Consider the following 19,072-nt stretch of genomic DNA (forward strand, 5'->3'; position numbering starts at 1 on the left):
GAGACGAGTTTTAAAAATTTAAACAGAAAGATCAAAAAAGTGACATTTGAGCAGTGACTTGAATGTTGAGAAGTCAGCCATGAAAGACCTTAGGAGAAGAGAATTCTAAGGAGAAAGGAAATTAATGCAAAGGACATAATATGAGAGTAAACTTGATGTATTAGAGACAAAGCCACAAAGTGAGTGTGGCTGTGGCATAGCAAATAAGTGTTATTGATAGGAGATGAAGTTGGAGAGGTAGGGTGACCATACACCCCAATTTGCTTAGGATAGCCCTGAATAATGCCTGTTGTCCTTGCATAAACAATAGCACCTTCTTTCATTCTCAAAGTGACTTCATTGTTTTTGCAGTAAATAGTTTAATTATAATGACTGTTCAATATTGTATGTCTGCTTTTTCCACTTAGAATATCATAAGTAATTTGCCATGTTTCAACATAGAACTCACAGTTTTATATTCCATGGTGTTAATGTGCCATAATTTACTATACATTTCTGTAATGGGGAATGGTTATAGTTCTAGAGTATTTTTACCATTATTAAATAATGCTGCTTTAAATATATCCTGTGTATCACTTTTTTTTTCTCTTGGACTATTTCTTTAAGTTAGCTTCCCCTGGAATTAAAAGTGTTGATATATAAAGCTTCTTGATTTCTAGTATTTTTTGGTGGGTTGCAACAATATACAATTTTACTGTGCTCGATTATTTGTAGGATTGAAGTTGGCCAAGATATTTCATCTTTTGTTCATAATCTGTTCATATTTGTTGCCCAGATTTCATACCCTTTCCCCATTTATTTTTAAGCATATTTAGTACTTAGAAGACATTTATGTTGCATATTTTCCCATTTTGATATTTGCTTTATTCTGGTGTTTTTAAACTGCCTAAGCTTTGAATTTTTATGCAATTCTATCTATTTATCTTTTTTTAAAAATATATTTTATTGATTTTTTACAGAGAGGAAGGGAGAGAGAGAGTTAGAAACATCGATGAGAGAGAAACACCGATCAGCTGCCTCCTGCACATCTCCCACTGGGGATGTGCCCGCAACCCAGGTACATGCCCTTGACCGGAATCGAACCCAGGACCTTTCAGTCCGCAGGCCGACGCTCTATCCACTGAGCCAAACTGGTTTCGGCTATCTATATATCTTATCTTTTATAGTTTCTGCCATTGCTTTTAATGTTTAGAAAGCCTAACTTAACCTTAATAAATAAGTTAAACATATTTTGGGGTTTTGTTTTCATTATTTGTGTTTACTCTGGCATGAATTATCTAGCCACACTCCAATCATTTATCTCCTCTGATTCTAATGCTTTCCTTAATAACTGTATTGGTTTTATATTCAAAGCTATGTGTATACATACACAATAACTATTAACATTTGTCTAGCATATTTTCAGTTTCTAATTGTTATCTTTGACTTAATTTTTGTATTAAACTGTTTGTTCCAACTGTTAATGTTTTTTAAAAGGTGGTATATAGTGTGATTCTATCTGATGTTTTTCATCGAATTGCTGTAAAGTGGTGATGATAGCATCACTTACAAGATTATATTCCCTTTTCCTCTTGTTTGGAAAAATTTCTTTCATCATATATTAAGTAATTATGTATAGCTGGATCTATTTCTAGACTCTGTTCCTTTATGCTAATCCATAAGTCTATTTTTGTGCCAGTAAATCCTTCACTTATTTGAAAAGAGCTCAAATTTCCTCCCTAAAGTCTTTGCTTCTCTTGGCTAAAAATTCTCAGTACCTTCAACTGCTGCTTTTGTATTTAGCATCCAAACCTGTCCCCCACCCCCTAGGAATCAGAAGCTAGCAATTGTGAAATAACGGACCAAGCTGTGGAGTACCCTTAAGTTGCCTTCCTTGGGGAAAAAAAATTACATACATCAGGGCACCATCCAGGCAAGAAGGAGAATGGCGAACTCTTACATTGAAATAATAGTTTTTGTCCTGGAGAATACTTGGGTGTTTCTCATCTCCTTTAAGAAGACAGAAAAGCTATCAGTGAATAAGAGAACTTCCAGGGTTCAAAATCCTAACTCTACTGTTTTCTTGCTGTGTGATCTTGAACAAATGTCTTCAATTCTCTAAATTTTCCTTGACTGTGAAGTGAAGACATAGTGGCATCTACTTCATAAAATTATTGTAAAGGTGGAGTGCATAACCCATGAACACATGGTAAGCACTTGATAGGCTATAATTATTACTGCTAAAATCATTTATGTGGATTTATTATTTCATTTAACATTTTGAGGTTGTATGTAATTTAAAGCTGAACGAACAAGGTAGAAAAGGTTCAGTAACTTTCCCAAGGGCACAATCTAATAGAAGTGCTAGAATTGGGATCTCACCTCATATGTCTAACGCCAAGGCCCATGCTCCTTCCTGTAGATGACATTACTGCACGGCATGATTAAGGTGCTTATACCTGGTTCTTTGGGTTCTGCACTGGTTACATAGATGCAGCTGTAAGTTCTTAGGTGAAGACAAATAGAAGGTTCAAGTATATGATTGTCTTGAGATTTCCTGTGGTTTCACTATGGGAAAGTGTTATATTAATGGGAAGGAGAGATATGGTTTTATCCTAATCTGCAAATTAGCTGATGAGGAAACATATCCTTTCAAGCTAAGTATTATTTAACATACTGCTCCAAGTGGCAGGACACAGGCCCGGAAGCATTTGTCATCCCCACAGGGTGGCAGAGGAAGCAACGCTTCCTCTCGTTCAGCACACGTTACCTGTGCTCTCAGGAGGCCCAGGGACGGGAGGACGTGGGTAGAGGATGCCATGTTAGCAGCCTGGGCACACAACTGCCAAGTCAAACAGAACTGGAAGGTCTAATTTTAGCCCTCTCAGCCTTGGCATTGTCCCTTTCAGTCAATATATTTATCATGTACCACAATAAAGTGCTTTGTTCCAGCCTTGCTGGATCCTTCACAAAGGCCCAGCAAGGACAGGGTGAGCATAAGTCAGAGCTAGAAACACATCAAAGACAGGAACCTTACTAGAGAGTGTCAGCACTCCCCTGGCAACCTTTGGTAAATGTGTCTTTTCCACCCATCTTAGTCCCAAAGATCCAAGAAATGGGCACGTTGTTGGGTCTTCTTCCTCCAGCTTCTTCTTTGTGAACCTTCTGTCGGCTGCTCATCAACACGTGTCTTCACCCCTTCCTGCCTGGGATTTGCAATTTACTCCCTCTCCTCATCCCTGCCTCACAAAGCCCACTTCTTTCCATATCTGGGTCTTGTTTTCTTTCCTGAGATGTCCTGGAGAGTGCACTAAATTAAGAGTTACAAACAGTGTTACAATATACAAACTGCCTCCACGCTTTGTTCCCTGCAATGACCTGGTGAGCTGGGTGAGGGAAACTTTCATAGAACTTTCAAAGATGAGAAAACTGAAGCTCCAAGAGGCAGCAGACTTTTCCTAAGGTCATACAGGAAAACATGACAGCTATGGTGTTTAACCCAGCTCTGGTGTTTTAGGGAAAGGTGTCCCATGAACCAATCAAAGCACAGAAAGCCCACACAGGCCATTTGGGTGGGCCCTGGAAAACTTTTCCTGAGGATATCAGCTGGCTTCATGGCCAACAGTTCCAGGTTGAGAACTCAGAATGGTGGCCCTTACCTTCAAGTAAATTTCCTTATACTAAAAAGAGAGTAGGGGATTTTGATCTACAGACACATCCAGAGATACTACTGTTTGCAAAGGAGAAAAATGCATTTTTCATCTACCAGTCTAGGTTTTTGGCTAAGCTATACCCTGTAATGATAGACAGATTAATAGGACGAAAACAAGCAGAAGTCTAATAACACATAGACCTCTAGTGTACATGGGAGAGAACCAGGAAAACTGAGTAACTCTTCAAAATGGCCCAAGTCACCACCTTAAATACCATCACCAGTAAAAACAAAAAAAACGTTAGTTGGAAGGAAAGCCAGTGGTGGGAAGCTATCAGGCAAAGCCCAGAAATCCAGGTCAAGGTTGTTATGCAGATTTAAGTCAGCTGCCTTCTCCATTAATAAGAATTTATAGGGATTTGGACATCTGCCTGTTCCTGGTACAGAGTTAAACAGCCTTACAAATAGAGATTTCCCTTTATAAATGTGTCTTTTTGAAGGGTAACTTTGACTCTGTTTTCAGAGATTCTCCTATGTCTGCTATTTCTTAAAAATAATCATCCTAAAGTAATCCTATGCCAAAGCAGCATATTTTGCGGCGGCAAATTCTACTCTCCTTCACCTTTTTGGCTCTTTCCTTTGACCTTTAAATGGATCTCTCTCTGGGCCTCATTGAACTATCCTAGATCTGGCCTTAGGCACCCCGAAGTACTGACCTATGGATCATCTTCTCTTTGAATTTTCTATCTTTCAAATTTGAATCTCAATCATTATAATGAACATGGGATAGATTTTTCCTATCTTATATATCATTTAAGCTGTGATAACATTATCGCAATACTGTGTGTAACATTATTATACTCCATCTCACAGAAGGCAGCACTGAGCCTCAAAGATGCTTCCTAACATGGCTGTCCTGAATGTCAGAGACTCTGATCCAGGAATTCCCCCACAACGCCACCATGTCTCCCTATCATTGCTTCTCCCGGGTGCGGGAGAGGGGACAGAGTAGTCTTGAGAGCCATGCTGAGGACTGGATTCAGAAGGAGGATATAAAGGCCACTGAAGGGGTTAAGCAGGGCAGTGACATGATTAGATTTTATGCTTTAGAACAGCCGTGGGCAAACTACGGCCCGCGGGCTGGATCCGGCCCGTTTGAAATGAATAAAACTAAAAAAAAAAAAAAGACTGTACCCTTTTATGTAATGATGTTTACTTTGAATTTATATTAGTTCACACAAACACTCCATCCATGCTTTTGTTCCGGCCCTCCGGTCCAGTTTAAGAACCCATTGTGGCCCTCGAGTCAAAAAGTTTGCCCACCCCTGCTTTAGAAGGTCATTTCAGCTATAGTTGGATTTAAGGAGGGCAAAACTGTAGATGGGGAAACAAGTTAGAAGATTATTGTGGTAATCAAAGTGAGACATAAGAAGATGGTGGCCTGATCTAACATAGTGGCAACAGAGAGTGGATGGAATTTGAAAAAGTTAGGAAGTACAATCTACAAACTACTTAACTTGATGATTAATTAGATAAAGGAACGTAAAAGAGAGAAGAGTCCTCAATAACTACAGGTTCTGAACCGGTCCCTGGGCAGAAAGTGGGGCCATTACCCAGAGAGTAGCCCAGTAAGATAACATGTTGGGTCTGGTTGGTTTTAGGATACAAAGGTGGACATGTAACAAGCTGATAGATATATTATCTAGTATTCAGGAAAGGCCTGCACTAGAGATCAATATGGGAACCATATTTACATTTGTATTATATGACAATATTGCATGAACATTTGTTGAATAAGTTTAGTATCACATCTCCTTCAAGCAGAACATTGTACTTTTATAAAGCCAACTTTATATGCCAATTTCAACACTCTGTATTTGAGACCTACCCACAAAGTATTTTTTAGAATTACTGTGCAAATCACAGTTTAGGAGCATGGTCAGTGCAAAGGGCTCTCAGAGGGGAAAGAGACTAAGAATCGGAAGACTTGAATGACTCCGCCTTTATCAGTAGACACTTGGACATGTCACTCGCCCCTCAGGATACCCATGTCCTCACTCTGAGAACAAGGAGAGGATACGCACCACTTATGCTCAAGGCTGCTCCGAGCCCTGTGACTGGGGATGTGCAGGTGACATGGGCCCCAGGTCTGCACTTCTCTCTCACGGCTCCCTGCTGCTGGAGATAAGGGCCACGGTCCTACCCACTGGGACTTGGCAGCACGACCTAGATCGCAATCTGTTGGACAGAAGGCTGTGATTATTAATGAAAGCATTTCCTCTGTTACCTCCCAGAACTAAGGTTCTGATGCTGCCAGGATCAGCCCCTTCCTTTCATAGAAACTGATTCTCAAACACATTGAATAGTCACAGACAAGCACCGGGAAGTAAAAATAAGATGCAGAAAAGTGGGTGGCTGCTTGAAACACTCCCAGATGAAAGGTTACCAGCTATTAATCAGCTCATACTTCTGTTCAGTGGGTGAGAAAGGAATTGAATGGGAACTTCACTCAATAGTTGATGCTTACTCAGGGCTGTGGGGTCCTCAGATGACTTGAATATGTCAAATCAGATATGAAGCATTTTTACTTAAAGGAAGGAGAGTGAATAGGACCATGGTAAATTCTCCATGTCTCACAATCTGTGTACTTCTCTTTATATATATCAGATTTGATGTAGGTATAGGGGTTAGGCTGACTCCTAGATGTCTAGACCTGAATCTTGAAATGTCTACCTCTCTGCTAGAGCTGCCCAGTTTGCTGGGTCCTGTGATCAGGGTAATAATAGCCACTGTTTGTTGAACAGCCACTATGTGGAAGGAATTTTATGTCTTATCTCAGTAATTCTCATAACAACCCAATGAGCAATGTCATCATTTCCATTTGACAGATGAGGGAAATGAGGCTCCAATGGGCTGAGTAACTTGTCAAAAGTCACACACCTCGTATGCAGCAAAAGCACCGTTAAATCCCAGGTCTGACACCAGCACACTTTTTTTCTCCATTAAACTAAGCTTAAGTAAAAAATAAAAGACATTGCGCCCTGATTAAGAAAGAAGGGAACCCACAAGATGGGGTGAAAGGGAATTGAGCCTGAACAGAAACATTTCCAAAGTCATAGCCTAGCACTTGGGCACGATGTAGTCTAAGCTGTGGTTCCCAGGTACTTGGGAAATGTCCTTTGTTCCTGGGAAAGGAGAAAGAAGATGGCAGTTGGGTCTGACTCTAAGGCTGATCAGTCCACTTGACCTCTTGCACGTAGAGTCCATGAGCACTTGGCCACCTAATTACTAGGTGATTTTAGTTTGGAACCACCTAGCGAACCACTTAGTCAGATTCAAGGGCTAAGGTCCACTAGCAGCATCCATCCTTGGGTCAGGGCCACCCCATCCAGCAAATCTCCAGGGCCCCTTCAGGTTCTCAGCCCTGAGCTGTAGGGGACAGCCTAGGGAAGGAGGCCACTCTTCATACCCTAGTCACAAGGACATGGATTGGCTCTTCCCATTCCTGCAGCGTCTAGGAACTTTGGCCCATCTAAGTGCCCCGGGAGCACTGGCCTCCAAGTCTTATTGCTGAGGCTCAGTAGCCAGGGCACTGCTAGGTTCTGTTGCTAACTCCGTGTCCCATGGCATAAGTCCCCTGGCCTCCCTGGAGCTCCTCTATTAAACAAGGGAGTTAGATCAGATGATTGATCCCTAGGGCTCACTTCTGCTTTCATCTTTCTGTATTTATTATACTTTCTGGAATGAAACTCTTGTCACTGGCTCTAACACTGCCCTCAAAATGTGTTTCCTCATTTATTACAGATCAAATAAATACTCGCTCATCGTGAGTCCCCAAGAGTGCAGTCTGCGTCCCCACCTGTTTCATGCTTGTGGGCCAGGACCTTGGCTCTAATCTCATTAGGTTCAGGGTCTGAGAGAGTCTCCAGAGAACACCAAGAGAAAGGATTTCTCCCCTTTTCCAAAGCTGCTCAGGTCCACAGAGACAGCATAAAAGGCCAGCCTGTGATCTCTCCCTGTGCCCTGGGACATGCTGCTGGGGGGCTGTGAGCACTTGGCTTCAGGAGGATGGAGAGAGGAGCCCAAAGAACCAGCGTGTCAGATATTTGCTTTATTGGAGAGAATCCCCCACACAATGTGCTGGGCAACTTTGAGTCTGGTTTTCAGGGTGGTTTTAACAGTCTCTGGAAACTAGCAACCTCATGTCATTTGTTTATAGGATCCCAAAGGGTCGGTGATGGGAACTGTTTCAACACTTGGCACAGAAATAAACATGCCTCCTGGCTTATAGGCTTTGTTTGGCCTGGAGGCAGCTCGCTTGGGGGTGGAAGGGTGGGAACACCCAGCCAGGTCAGGAGACAGGGGTTCTCACCCTGGCTCTGTCGTCAGTGATGCATGGGATCTTGGACAACCTCAAATTCTCCAACCTGAAACTAAAGGGCATAAAAGAGAAGAGCCCAGAGGTAAATTTTTTTAAGCTTTGGTCATCCTTTAGTTGTGTGATTTCTAAATTCTTACTGCTAGTGTCCCCAATGCAGGATCTTGAAACCAAATTAGGGGTGTCACATGGAGGAAGGGAGGATCTGGGGTTATGTCTGTGCTGCCTTGGGTGTTTTCTCCTTAGACTTTGATTTTTATTCATGTTTGTATCGGTGCTTCCCAAATTGACTGAGGATCATATTCACCTGAGTAGCTTATTAAAAGAACAGAATTCCCTCAAAGAATGGGTCTCAGGAAGCTGTATTTTTAACAAGACAGCCAAGGATGAGCCTTGTTCTGGGACATGTTTGGGAAACACTGTTTAAGATTTTTTCACCTGGAATCAGTTAAAGGAGAAGTTGCCAGAACTAGTAAGAATTTGTCTCTCTGTTCCTTATGATCTTTAGCTCTGTGCTGTGAGCATTCATCTCACCATGCTCCCTATTCCAGGAGGTTTGAATATCTCCTGCATTCAGTTCTCAGCCCTTCAAGATTGGAACCATGTCTTCTCTGTATATCTCACCATGCCCAATACAGGGCCTTTCTCACAGAAAATGCTTATAAATGTCTGCTGAACTGACTTACCCAGAGTTAACCAGGCCACATGTCATTATTGATACAAAAAGGACAGTAGAGAGCTTGTAGAGAGTGTCAGGGAGAAGACAGCATTGGGACCAAGCCTTGCATAAGGAGTAAGATTTAGGCGGGAGGTAAGGAAAAGAGAGGGCAATTTTGGCAGGAGTCTAAGCCTGAGCAAGGCTAGTCTCTTCCAGTTATTACCATGTTCAGGTGAGGAACACTTGTTCTATTAAAGGCTAGACCCAGGTAATCTGACACTAGAACCAGCTCAACTTGCAATCCAGACCCCTGTCAGGTATCCCATAGACCTCCAGTCTGAGCCCCTAAAGCCCTTTCTCTGCTGCTCTGAGTCCTACTTCCAGGGCTGTTTCCCTGTTGATGTGCTCATCTTGCTGTGTATCTGCACCTGTGCCTGAACTGTCCATCTCAGCCCCGCAGTCTATACATGGATCTTGGCAGACTGATGGCCAGATTACATGAGAGAAGCTGGACCTGATGTTCTGTGTGCCTCATTACATGCAGCAGGCCCTGCCATGTCCTGGGAAGCTGGACTTAGATATCAGCATGGATCGGGGACAACTCAGGGCAACACACACACACACACACACACACACACACACACACACGATGCAAGTGGGTGTTGCTTGGCTCCCCTGCTGGTCCTTTTCCCTCTTCTAGGAAGTCTTCCAGTTTTCTCCTAAGGGCACTCTTACGTGCTCTGCCTCTTCTGCTCTGGAATCCTGTTATCAAGACAAGGTAGAAGGTGGATGAGAAGAGGGAAAAACTCAAGGTAGCAAGACCAACTAGAAGATGGCTGCAGAATCCAGAAAAGAGATGACAGAGAGCCTGTATCAGAAATCAATGGAAGTTCTTTCATTCTGTTCTAAGCTTTTTACGAGCTGGTTGAGCTAAAGTAAATGACTTAATCTCTCCGAGCTTAAAACTTCTCATCAGTAAAGAGGGGATGGTAATTACCTCTTTCTTACAGCATTGTTATATGGGCAAATGTGCACAAAGGCCTTCTGTAAACTGCAGTGTAGAAAAATTTAGTCTTTTCTACAGGTAAGTGGTCCTGGAATTTCACTCCACGGTCCATCCCTGGTGGGGGCTCTCTGGCCCATCAGAACCCCTCCACCAGCCCCACTTTGTGCCTAGCGCCGAGTTTCTCTTGATTGTAACACAAGCAGTGAAAAATTCTTTGGGTTGTGGCTGGGCTGGTTTTTACCTTGTAGCCTGGAACTCTTAAACATAATACACCAGTTCCTGTCCCCTCCCTTCTAAGGTAACAAACACTCAAGTACAGACAGGTTCTCAGGTAAAAAATCCACACATTTGAGACAGCCAATTTGAAGTCTGGGACTCCATTTTCATATTTACAAAACTTATGTTGCAAATCAGTGAATGGAAGGGGTTAGAATGGCCTTAAAGATCATCTGACCCAAATCACTTATTTTTCAAAGAGGGAAACTGAGCAACAGGGAAGGAAAGGATCTTACCCAAGATCACAGAATCAACTAGAAACAGAGCTGGGATAAATCTCCCTCCCCTTATCACTGGGAACTTGATAAGTTTTACTTTCATTTTTATCCTTTCTGTATTCCTGGTCCCAAGTGAAAGATACTATGTCTTAACCCATATCATTGCTGCCCAGAACAAAAGGAGTGTAGGTGGGGAGCATTAACCCATGGATGCTTTCTCATTCACTTATCAAACATTACTAAGCATCGCCTTTATGCCAGGATCTGAGGGTACTGAGATAAAAAAATGGATCCCACCTTCAAGGTGTTCAAAATTTGATGATGAAGACAGACAAGGAAACAACCTCCAGAAAAACAGACTAGTTTCTATACAGTTCAATGAAACATTCCTGCCACATGCTGCCTGCACTTTATATTTATACTGTGGTTACATTGATTCTCTTCAGAATAAGACATACAAAATACCATAAATTGATGAAAATCAGTGACAAGGTCCTTAAGCATCTACTTCATAATGGTCAGTCCCCATCATTCATTCATTCTGTCAAAAAATATTTGTTGAGCACTTAGAACAGTGATGGCGAACCTTTTGAGCTCGGCGTGTCAGCATTTTGAAAAACCCTAACTTAACTCTGGTGCCGTGTCACATATAGAAATTTTTTGATATTTGAAACCATAGTAAAACAAAGACTTATATTTTTGATATTTATTTTATATATTTAAATGCCATTTAACAAGGAAAAATCAACCAAAAAAATGAGTTCGCGTGTCACCTCTGACACGTGTGTCATAGGTTCGCCATCACTGACTTAGACTGAGGTACTAAGGATGAAAAGATAAATAAAAGACAGTCCTCTCTCTCAAGAAACTAAATAATAATGATCATGGAAGCTTTTACAAGGTAAGAGGGATGCCTAGGAGAAAGGATGCCTACGTTGGCCTTGTAAAGTCAATGAAGGTGTCGCAGAGGAGGTGGCCTGTGAGCTGAAGCCGCTTAAGGAAGAAAAGGTCTGCTGAGCAAACACGGGGCATGTGATTCTAAGAAAAGAGAGCAGCATGTACAAAGCATGGACCTATGGAAGCATGTAAGACCCGAGACCTGTAATAGTTGATGGTTGCCAGGCATGTGAAGTGAAAAGACAGATGAGTAGGCAGGACCTGTGCCATGGTAGAGAGAGGGGGGCTACATTCTGTAGACAATGGAGAATTATTGAGACTTTTAGGGAGAGGATTAGATGGTGAGGTTTATATTTCAGAAATTCATTCAAGCAGCCATGCAGAAAAAGGTGGCTTGGAGTTAGACAGCCCAGTGAGGAGGTTGGTCATTAATCCAAACAAGTTCTGATGAGAGCATTGTCAATGCCACTTTGAGCCGGTTCAGAACTTGATTTTCTGAATGATTCACTCATTGCCAGACACACCTGCATGATGGTGCTGATCATAAAGTATAACCAAGAAGCATGAAGTTATGCATTTGACTGTTCAGAACTGTGATTCATGGTCCTGACAATGTTCCCTGCGTGTGTAAGAGACAACCCTCTTCCCAGGCAGCTGGAACAGGCTAAGGAATCATAAGTGATCCATGGAAAATCCAAGCTTTCCTGCACAAGAGAAGCTGACACTTTGACCTTCAAAAGGCTTTTGGAAGAGGTGGTTTTAAATAACCTTTAATCCATTTTTCCATTATTAATACAAATTCACGTCTGAGCTTGTGGTTTTCCAAAGAAGGCTCTGGCAAAGTGACTGATCTCTCTCTCTCTCTCTCTCTCTCTCTCTCTCTCTCTCTCTCTTTCTGCTAAGAGACACTGATTCTTCCTGCTTTTGCTCCTTCTGTTCCTTCACTTAACATGCCTTCCATTCACCTGTCTATGATTGTGCATAGGCGTCTTGCAGATTCAGGTTCAAATTTTAGTTCTGCCACATACTATTTGTATGATCTTGAGAGAGCTGCCCTAATCCTTATTGCTGAGGTGTCATAAGGTCATAGGCAAGTTCATGAAGTGCTCACTCAACACAGTGCCTAACCCAGAGCCAACACTCGGTATTCAGTAGCTCTTATTGTTAGGTGAGATTCTAGTTCAATAATGAAAATTTGTAATTCTCTAAAAAGAACAAAGTGACGTATTGAAAATTTTACACCTTTTGATTATCAGGATAACCATGAATTACAGTTTTCTTACTCCGATTATATAAACCCGACACCTGAGTATTTACTTGATTTCCATACCAGCTGTGGAATCCCACAGTAACTTACAATTAAGAGACAGTTGCTAATAAGAGACTTGGAACTTGGAATTAAGAGCAAGAGTAAATAGAGAAGCTCCATAACAAAGGGCATGCCTTATCCTCCGGGCATTTTCTCAAACCTGAGAGCCTAGAACACAAATGGCCATCTTAATGGTATCTTCTCGCTGGGTTGTGTGCTGTTGGGATGGTGCTGAGGGGAAAGCCTTCCCTAGAGGGAGTGGCTTTGTGAAAGAATTGTTCAGTGTTAGGGCAGGTTACTGACAATGGGTGTGGAATCTGTTTTAGAAGAAGGTAAAAAATAATAACAAAGTATGTGATGAGATTACCTTTTCTGGTCTATTGCAAGTGTAGACCTGCCTAGAGCCCGGGAGAGAATTTGTCTCAAGAACGTTGAAGCACTAGGTCCACTTGGGTAAATTCTTCAAAACCTTACTCAGTCTCCTCTGAACAACTTTAAAGATCTTGTGACATTTTCCTTATTCTGGTGGTCCCTTAGATTTTCAAGTTTACTTTGACTTTTTAAATCAATCTGTGGCTAATTTGTTTTCACTCTTTTTTATTATAAAACAACACTAAAAGGAAATTTTACATAGTAATTCTTAATGTTCCTGCACTAATGCAACTATTTTAATTTTGGAGTATTTTTATCTTTGTTTACCTATTTCTTTCAGTGAAGCTAAAAGAGTTTTGTTATTATATTTGCTTTATTAGGAAGAAATGGAAGATAAAGCAGTTAACATTGCCATAAGTGATAGACATAGTAAATGGCCAAATCAGGAGTAAAAATCAGGAATGAATTTAAACCTATGCTCTGTTCACTGACACTCTACTGTGATAATGGCCACATAACTTGGCACATAATTGATGTAGGTAACATTGGTTCTTTTTCTTTCTTTTTAGGTAACATTATTTAATGTACTATTATTTTTACTTACTAACAGTAATAATAAAAGAATGGAATTATGTCAGCTGAAATTCACCAAATGATCTTTTGAAAAAGCCACCAAGAGTTGGTCAACACTGAAAGCAGTGTTGTTGGAAGTCTCTGAGAATGAGAAGAAAAATAGAGAATCAATGTAACTAATAAACATGAGCTGTTTCCATTTGGGAAAAAAATCTGCAACTTTAGAACTAGAACAACTGAGACTCCCTACCATTGCTGATCAGCTTTCCAAGCCACTTTTTGATCATTTGTCTATAAAGCCTTATTTTTCTTATCAATAATCTCAATATTTCCACAACCTAAATGTAGAATTAGGTACCTGGGTAGCAAATGAAAATAAACTTAATTCATCGAAAGAAAATATAAACAATGCCCATATACTTTACATGAGTAGCATAAAAAGGGACAGGAGCCTTCCCATATGGTAACCAATGCCATGTGAAAGATGACACATGATGGACGAGGGTGAACTCTGCAGCCCTTTGAACTGTGAGAAGAGGGGTTTGTGCTAATCTCTTTTCTAGAATACCAAATAGAAGGAAGTAGACTTGGGGAGACTTATCAGATGCCCTGGAGGGAGTTCCCACCAAGGAACTGCTCAGAACTCCAGCTTGGCTCCTAATCAAGTTTGAAATAATCATAGCTGTGGCACTAATTGCATTAATTTGCTTTTCTTCAGGCAAAATGGGGAAACAGAATAGCAAACTGGCTCCCGAAGTGATGGAGGACCTGGTGAAGAGCACTGAGTTTAACGAGCATGAGCTCAAGCAGTGGTACAAAGGGTTCCTCAAGGACTGTCCGAGCGGGAGGCTGAATCTCGAGGAATTCCAGCAGCTCTATGTGAAGGTAAGTTGTTTGTTCATCAGGCAGAAGCATTGTCTTCATGAAATGCAGCTTCATGTGGAATTATAATTCAAATTAGCCAGTTTGTTTCACCCAAATAGAAAAATTGACAATTTAAAAAAAAATGCAAAGGGGTGTGCTTTGTTCCAGAGATAATAATTTCTGAACAAGAAGAGTAATCGTTCAATCAAACCACTGAGTAGAGTTTAGAGGATGACAGGGCTGGTAAAAGAACAGTAAATTTTCAGATAATCATATGTGCTGATGATTATTGACAAGCTGCTAATTACACTATTGTTTGGCTTGAAAAGGCATCTGTATCTTTCTCAGTTAAAGAGAAAGTACATGGATTTTTTTTTTCACTAAGAAAGGGCCTCCTATTTGCAGATAAGAAAAAAATCCCTTCAACATCACATGTAGAGGGGATAGGGGAGGTCTGGTGTATATCCAGGCATTGATGTCCACACCATGGGCTCTTAACTCAGCATTTTTTTAAAAATATATTTTGTTGATTTTCTACAGAGAGGAAGGGAGAGGGATAGAGAGCTAGAAACATCGATGAGAGAGAAGCATCGATCAGCTGCCTCCTGCACACCCCCTACGGGGGATGTGCCCACAACCAAGGTACATGCCCTTGACCAGAATCGAACCCGGGACTCTTCAGTCCCCAGGCCGACGCTCTAGCCAGTGAGCCAAACCGGATAGGGCTTAACTCAGCATTTTGTACTGTATGGAAGTTCATCTTTCCCTGGACCTGAGAGAAAACTGTTCCATGGAAGGTATAATTCCTACTGTAGTGGTATTGTCTGGGTTTGTCTGAGTTTATCAGCTTGACTCGAGTCACTCTAATTTGTATCTACTTACATAATATTAGGCTTGTGGAAGAAATACATACTTTTTCTTTAACTTTTTCTGAGTAAAATAACAAATAGCATATAGTGATTTTATCACTTAAGTGTAGCAATTGTCCATTTGAGCAATCTGAAACATCCACCCGTATATATGTATGTAGGATGATTGCATAAAATATTAAGCATTGTCATTGTCTCCTGAAGTTGAACATTTCCCATAGCCTGTACTCCAGAATTCCTTCCTTGCACTTGTACAAGAAAGGACATGTATAAGAATGCTCATAGCTGCACTGTTCACAATAGCAAATCTGGGAAACAACCCAAATGCCCATCAGAGGGAGAGTGGAAAATAAACTGTGGTATATTCACGGAAGCAGTCAAAACAGTTGAACTGTAGTGACACTAAAACATTAAGTGCAAAAAAGTAAGTCTCAAAATGTTCTAAATTAAACACAAATAACATTTAAAAATTTTATAAGATTACAAACAAATGCCATAAAATCATATAAAAAGGAAAGCAAGAGAGTGATAAACACAGGATTCAGACTGATCATTATATTCAGTGGGGAATCGCCAAGGGATGAGCTGGGGATATAGCCATGTGTTAGATATAAATTGTGTCAAAGTCATACCTATTGTTTTGGGTGGTGAATTTTCAGGAGCTTATCTATAATAATAAAAGCATAATAAGCTAATTAGACCTGACGTCCTTCCGGACAGCCTTCTGGACAAAGCCAGGGCTGCAAGGGAAGTCCGGGCCCCAAGTGCCAGAGGGAAGCCAGTGCCGGCAGCCGGGGGAAGGAAGGCCTACTCTTGCAAGAATTTCGTGCATTGGGACTCTAGTGTCATTATTAAAACCTCACTGAACCTGCATGGGCCACTGATGCATGTCAGGGACCCAGAATTATTATTACTGCAAAGCTGAGCCCCTGAGGACACTATGTCTATAGAAAACTATATCTATAAGTGTGTGTAGAAAGGTACACATATACTGGCATGGGTACTGTAATAAGACTACTGTGACATTTCTAAAAAGATCTAAGTAATTCATTTTTAGCATGTGAAGACCTTTTATATAAAAGTGTTGAGAAATGCATTTATTATTCAAGTGATCTAAATTGGTTTTGCAGAGAAGTGTGATGGTATGCACGTTCCTAGATTATTATACATACCACTCTCCATACTTTTCAGTCACATCTTCCACTATTTTATCACCAAAGAGTTAGCCAGGGCCTCAGAACTGTCTTCACTATCAGCCCCAAGGAAAGCACAGACAAATGAGATTTGTCAAAGCCACTTCCATGTCACCGAAGGTCATGTAAGCTGTCACTCTGTGTTTAAGAGAGCTCCGTGTGCCATGTTCCTTACTGTTTGTTTGAAATAAGAAGTTTTGCCTTTGAAGACATAGTTGATTTGCAGGAAATTAGGTATTGCATTTATATACTGGAAATACTCAGCACCAAAAAAGCACCAGCCTCAAGATGGGGAGAGAGGAGGATGTAAACATTAAACACAGCTCAGTGTACACAGTACAACTGACGTATATGTACTGACATCATCTCCCACCCCACCTCCCCAACTCCATGCTGGAGTAGATTTTTTTGTTTTGTTCCCTGAAGGGAATATATGACTTTCTGGATGGAATTTAGACTCTTGGCAGCTTCTTAATAGCCACATTCAAACTTAGCCTGTGCTCTTGTATCAAATAGTCAGAAAGCAGGCAAAATCTTCCACTGCTTCCAAAATTGTCCAAGGACATAATACAAAGTAGAATCACGTAGGAAATATGCCACATGCACAGAAAAAAAGAACGACAAGTCTGATAAGCTAGAAGGGAGAAGCATAGAAAAATGTGGGTTACATAATGAGGGCCAGGAGAAGGGCCGACAAGAAAAAAAAAACAAAAAAACTTCCTTTAATGCTGCTGAAAAGTGCAAATATTCAGCAAAACACAGTCCTTCTCCTGATGAATAAGCACTTTTCAGGGGTTCCTTCTAGTTCAGTGTGGATGTTGAGACATCCTGGAACACAGCTGGGCCAGCAAAACTGCTGTGGCCTCTGCCTTCTTGTCTGTGCGGTCAGCCTGGCTCATCTACTGTCGCCTACCTGACCTGTTTCAGGCTCCCAGAGAGTCACCTCGCTGCTTAGAACAAATGCTGATGAAGTATAGGGAGGAGCAGGATAATGAGAGACAATGCAAGGCCTGGAGCCACAAACCCTCAGCTTTAGAAGCCTTTGTTACCTAAATATAAAGGAACGCTTTCATTAAGTCTATGTTTAAAAAGGCTTAAAACCGAGGTTCAGAAAAATGAGGCAATTTGCCCACAAAAGAAGGTAGGAGAATGGACAATAAAAATTGTATGCTGACTCGCACCATAGCACAGAACCCTACCTGTCGACTGGATTCCATGGCAGCTCCGCCTGCACCCCTCCATCCCCTACACCATATGCCCGCTGGAGTGAGCCTCGAAAAACACAGATCTGGGCATGATCCTTCCTAGTCTGATACAGGTTTCATTCTTTAGTCATATTGACCAGTCACCTCATTTCAATTAACATAAGACCCAATGTCTAGCACAGCCTACTACAAAGCAAGCATGAATCATATTGTTGAGTGAATCATATTAAATGCTGGCTGTGTATCTCCCTCTCAGAAAGCCTTGTGGTGGAGGCATAGAGAAGTAACTAAAGGACAGTCCTGCCTGCCCTCAGGATCTCGCAGGCTACTCTGAAAGACACGGTTAACCACAATACAAGGCGGAATGACATAAGTGCTTCTGGTGGGGCAAAAGTGGAAAGAAGAGCTTAATTTCAAAATGGGATATTAAAGTAAAAAGTTAATTAAGGCAGTGATGGAGGACTTTTCTCTTAGCTTTTAAGAAGGTAAAATATCTCTAGGAGATATTTTTACTTTTTCAAGCTTGGTACCTGTGCGCTTCCCCACAAATTCATTTGTGAGAGTTTTAACCGCCAGTACCTCAGAACGTGACTGGATTTGGAGATAGGATCATTAAAAAGGTAATTTTAAATGAAAAGGAGGTCATTAGAGTGGGCCCTAATCCATTATGACTAGGGCCATAAGAACAGGAGATTAGGACACAGGCATGCAAAGGGATGACCATGTGAGGACACAGGGAGAAGACGCCCATCTAGGAACCAAGGGGAGGCCTCAGAAGAAACCAACCTTACCAGCACCTTCATCTTGGACTTCTGCCCTCCCCGAATGTGAGGAAATACATTTTTATTGTTCAAGTCACCCTGTCTGTAGCACTGTGTTACGGTGGCCCCAGCAAACTAATATAGTACCTGTTTCTTCTCTGTTACACACTTCTCACGTGCAAACCCAGATCCCTCTGTATCTGATGTAAGGACCCCCCGGCACACACAGGAATGTCTGTGTCTCGGGTCCCAGAAGTTGTAGGAGATATTTCATCATCCCCACCACAGCACTTCTGTGAAAGGGTGGGAAGGGAGCTTTTGCATTTTGTCACAAAGAACCAAGTACCTAATTCCCCCCCGCCCCCCCTTCTCAGGAGCATTTCTTGTTTCCAATAATCATGTGATTGCCAAGTTGAGATCACAAATGAAGATGGAGGGTTTGCGGTTTTAACTATATGTTCAGAGAAGCAGCCACAGTGTCAAAATAAAACCTACCCTGGGGAAGAGCAAGCAACTGTGTGAGGAAGGATGTGTCCCTCTCCAAGGTCCTCTTCCTTGAAAGAGGATGCCTGTTTACCTTGTTCAGTCACTGTGACATGAAAGCTGAAGAAACCGTATAACAAAGCTGGTGGAGTCTTAGAAAGCCCCAAATGGATTCTGATTTTGTTTGGAGTTTGCCTGTCAGTCAGGATTGTTTGGGAGGATTCAGGCTGAGTTGAAAAGTCAGTCAGGGGGTAGTTAAAAATGGTCATGGGATTTGGAAACGGACAGACTTGAGATTCAACCCCAGCTGTGCTACTTTGCCATATCCCTGCTCTCCGATCCTGTTCTCATCTCGATAGGAATAACAGCCAGACTATCA

The 19,072-nt window shown here is 41.5% G+C and overlaps 1 protein-coding gene across 1 annotated transcript in view; it reads left to right on the top strand.

Annotated features, from left to right (window-relative positions):
- Window positions 1-19,072, top strand: part of VSNL1 (visinin like 1) — a 61,901-nt gene that overhangs the window by 14,526 nt on the left and 28,303 nt on the right. The window contains exon 2 of the mRNA XM_006096012.3: window positions 14,037-14,203. Within this exon, the coding sequence (XP_006096074.1) occupies window positions 14,042-14,203 (162 nt within the window). The 5' untranslated portion in view covers window positions 14,037-14,041. The remainder of the gene's footprint in view (window positions 1-14,036; window positions 14,204-19,072) is intronic.

This window comes from Myotis lucifugus, unplaced genomic scaffold (genome assembly GCF_000147115.1).
Source record: "Myotis lucifugus unplaced genomic scaffold, Myoluc2.0 scaffold_165, whole genome shotgun sequence".
NCBI classification, from domain to species: domain Eukaryota; kingdom Metazoa; phylum Chordata; class Mammalia; order Chiroptera; family Vespertilionidae; genus Myotis; species Myotis lucifugus.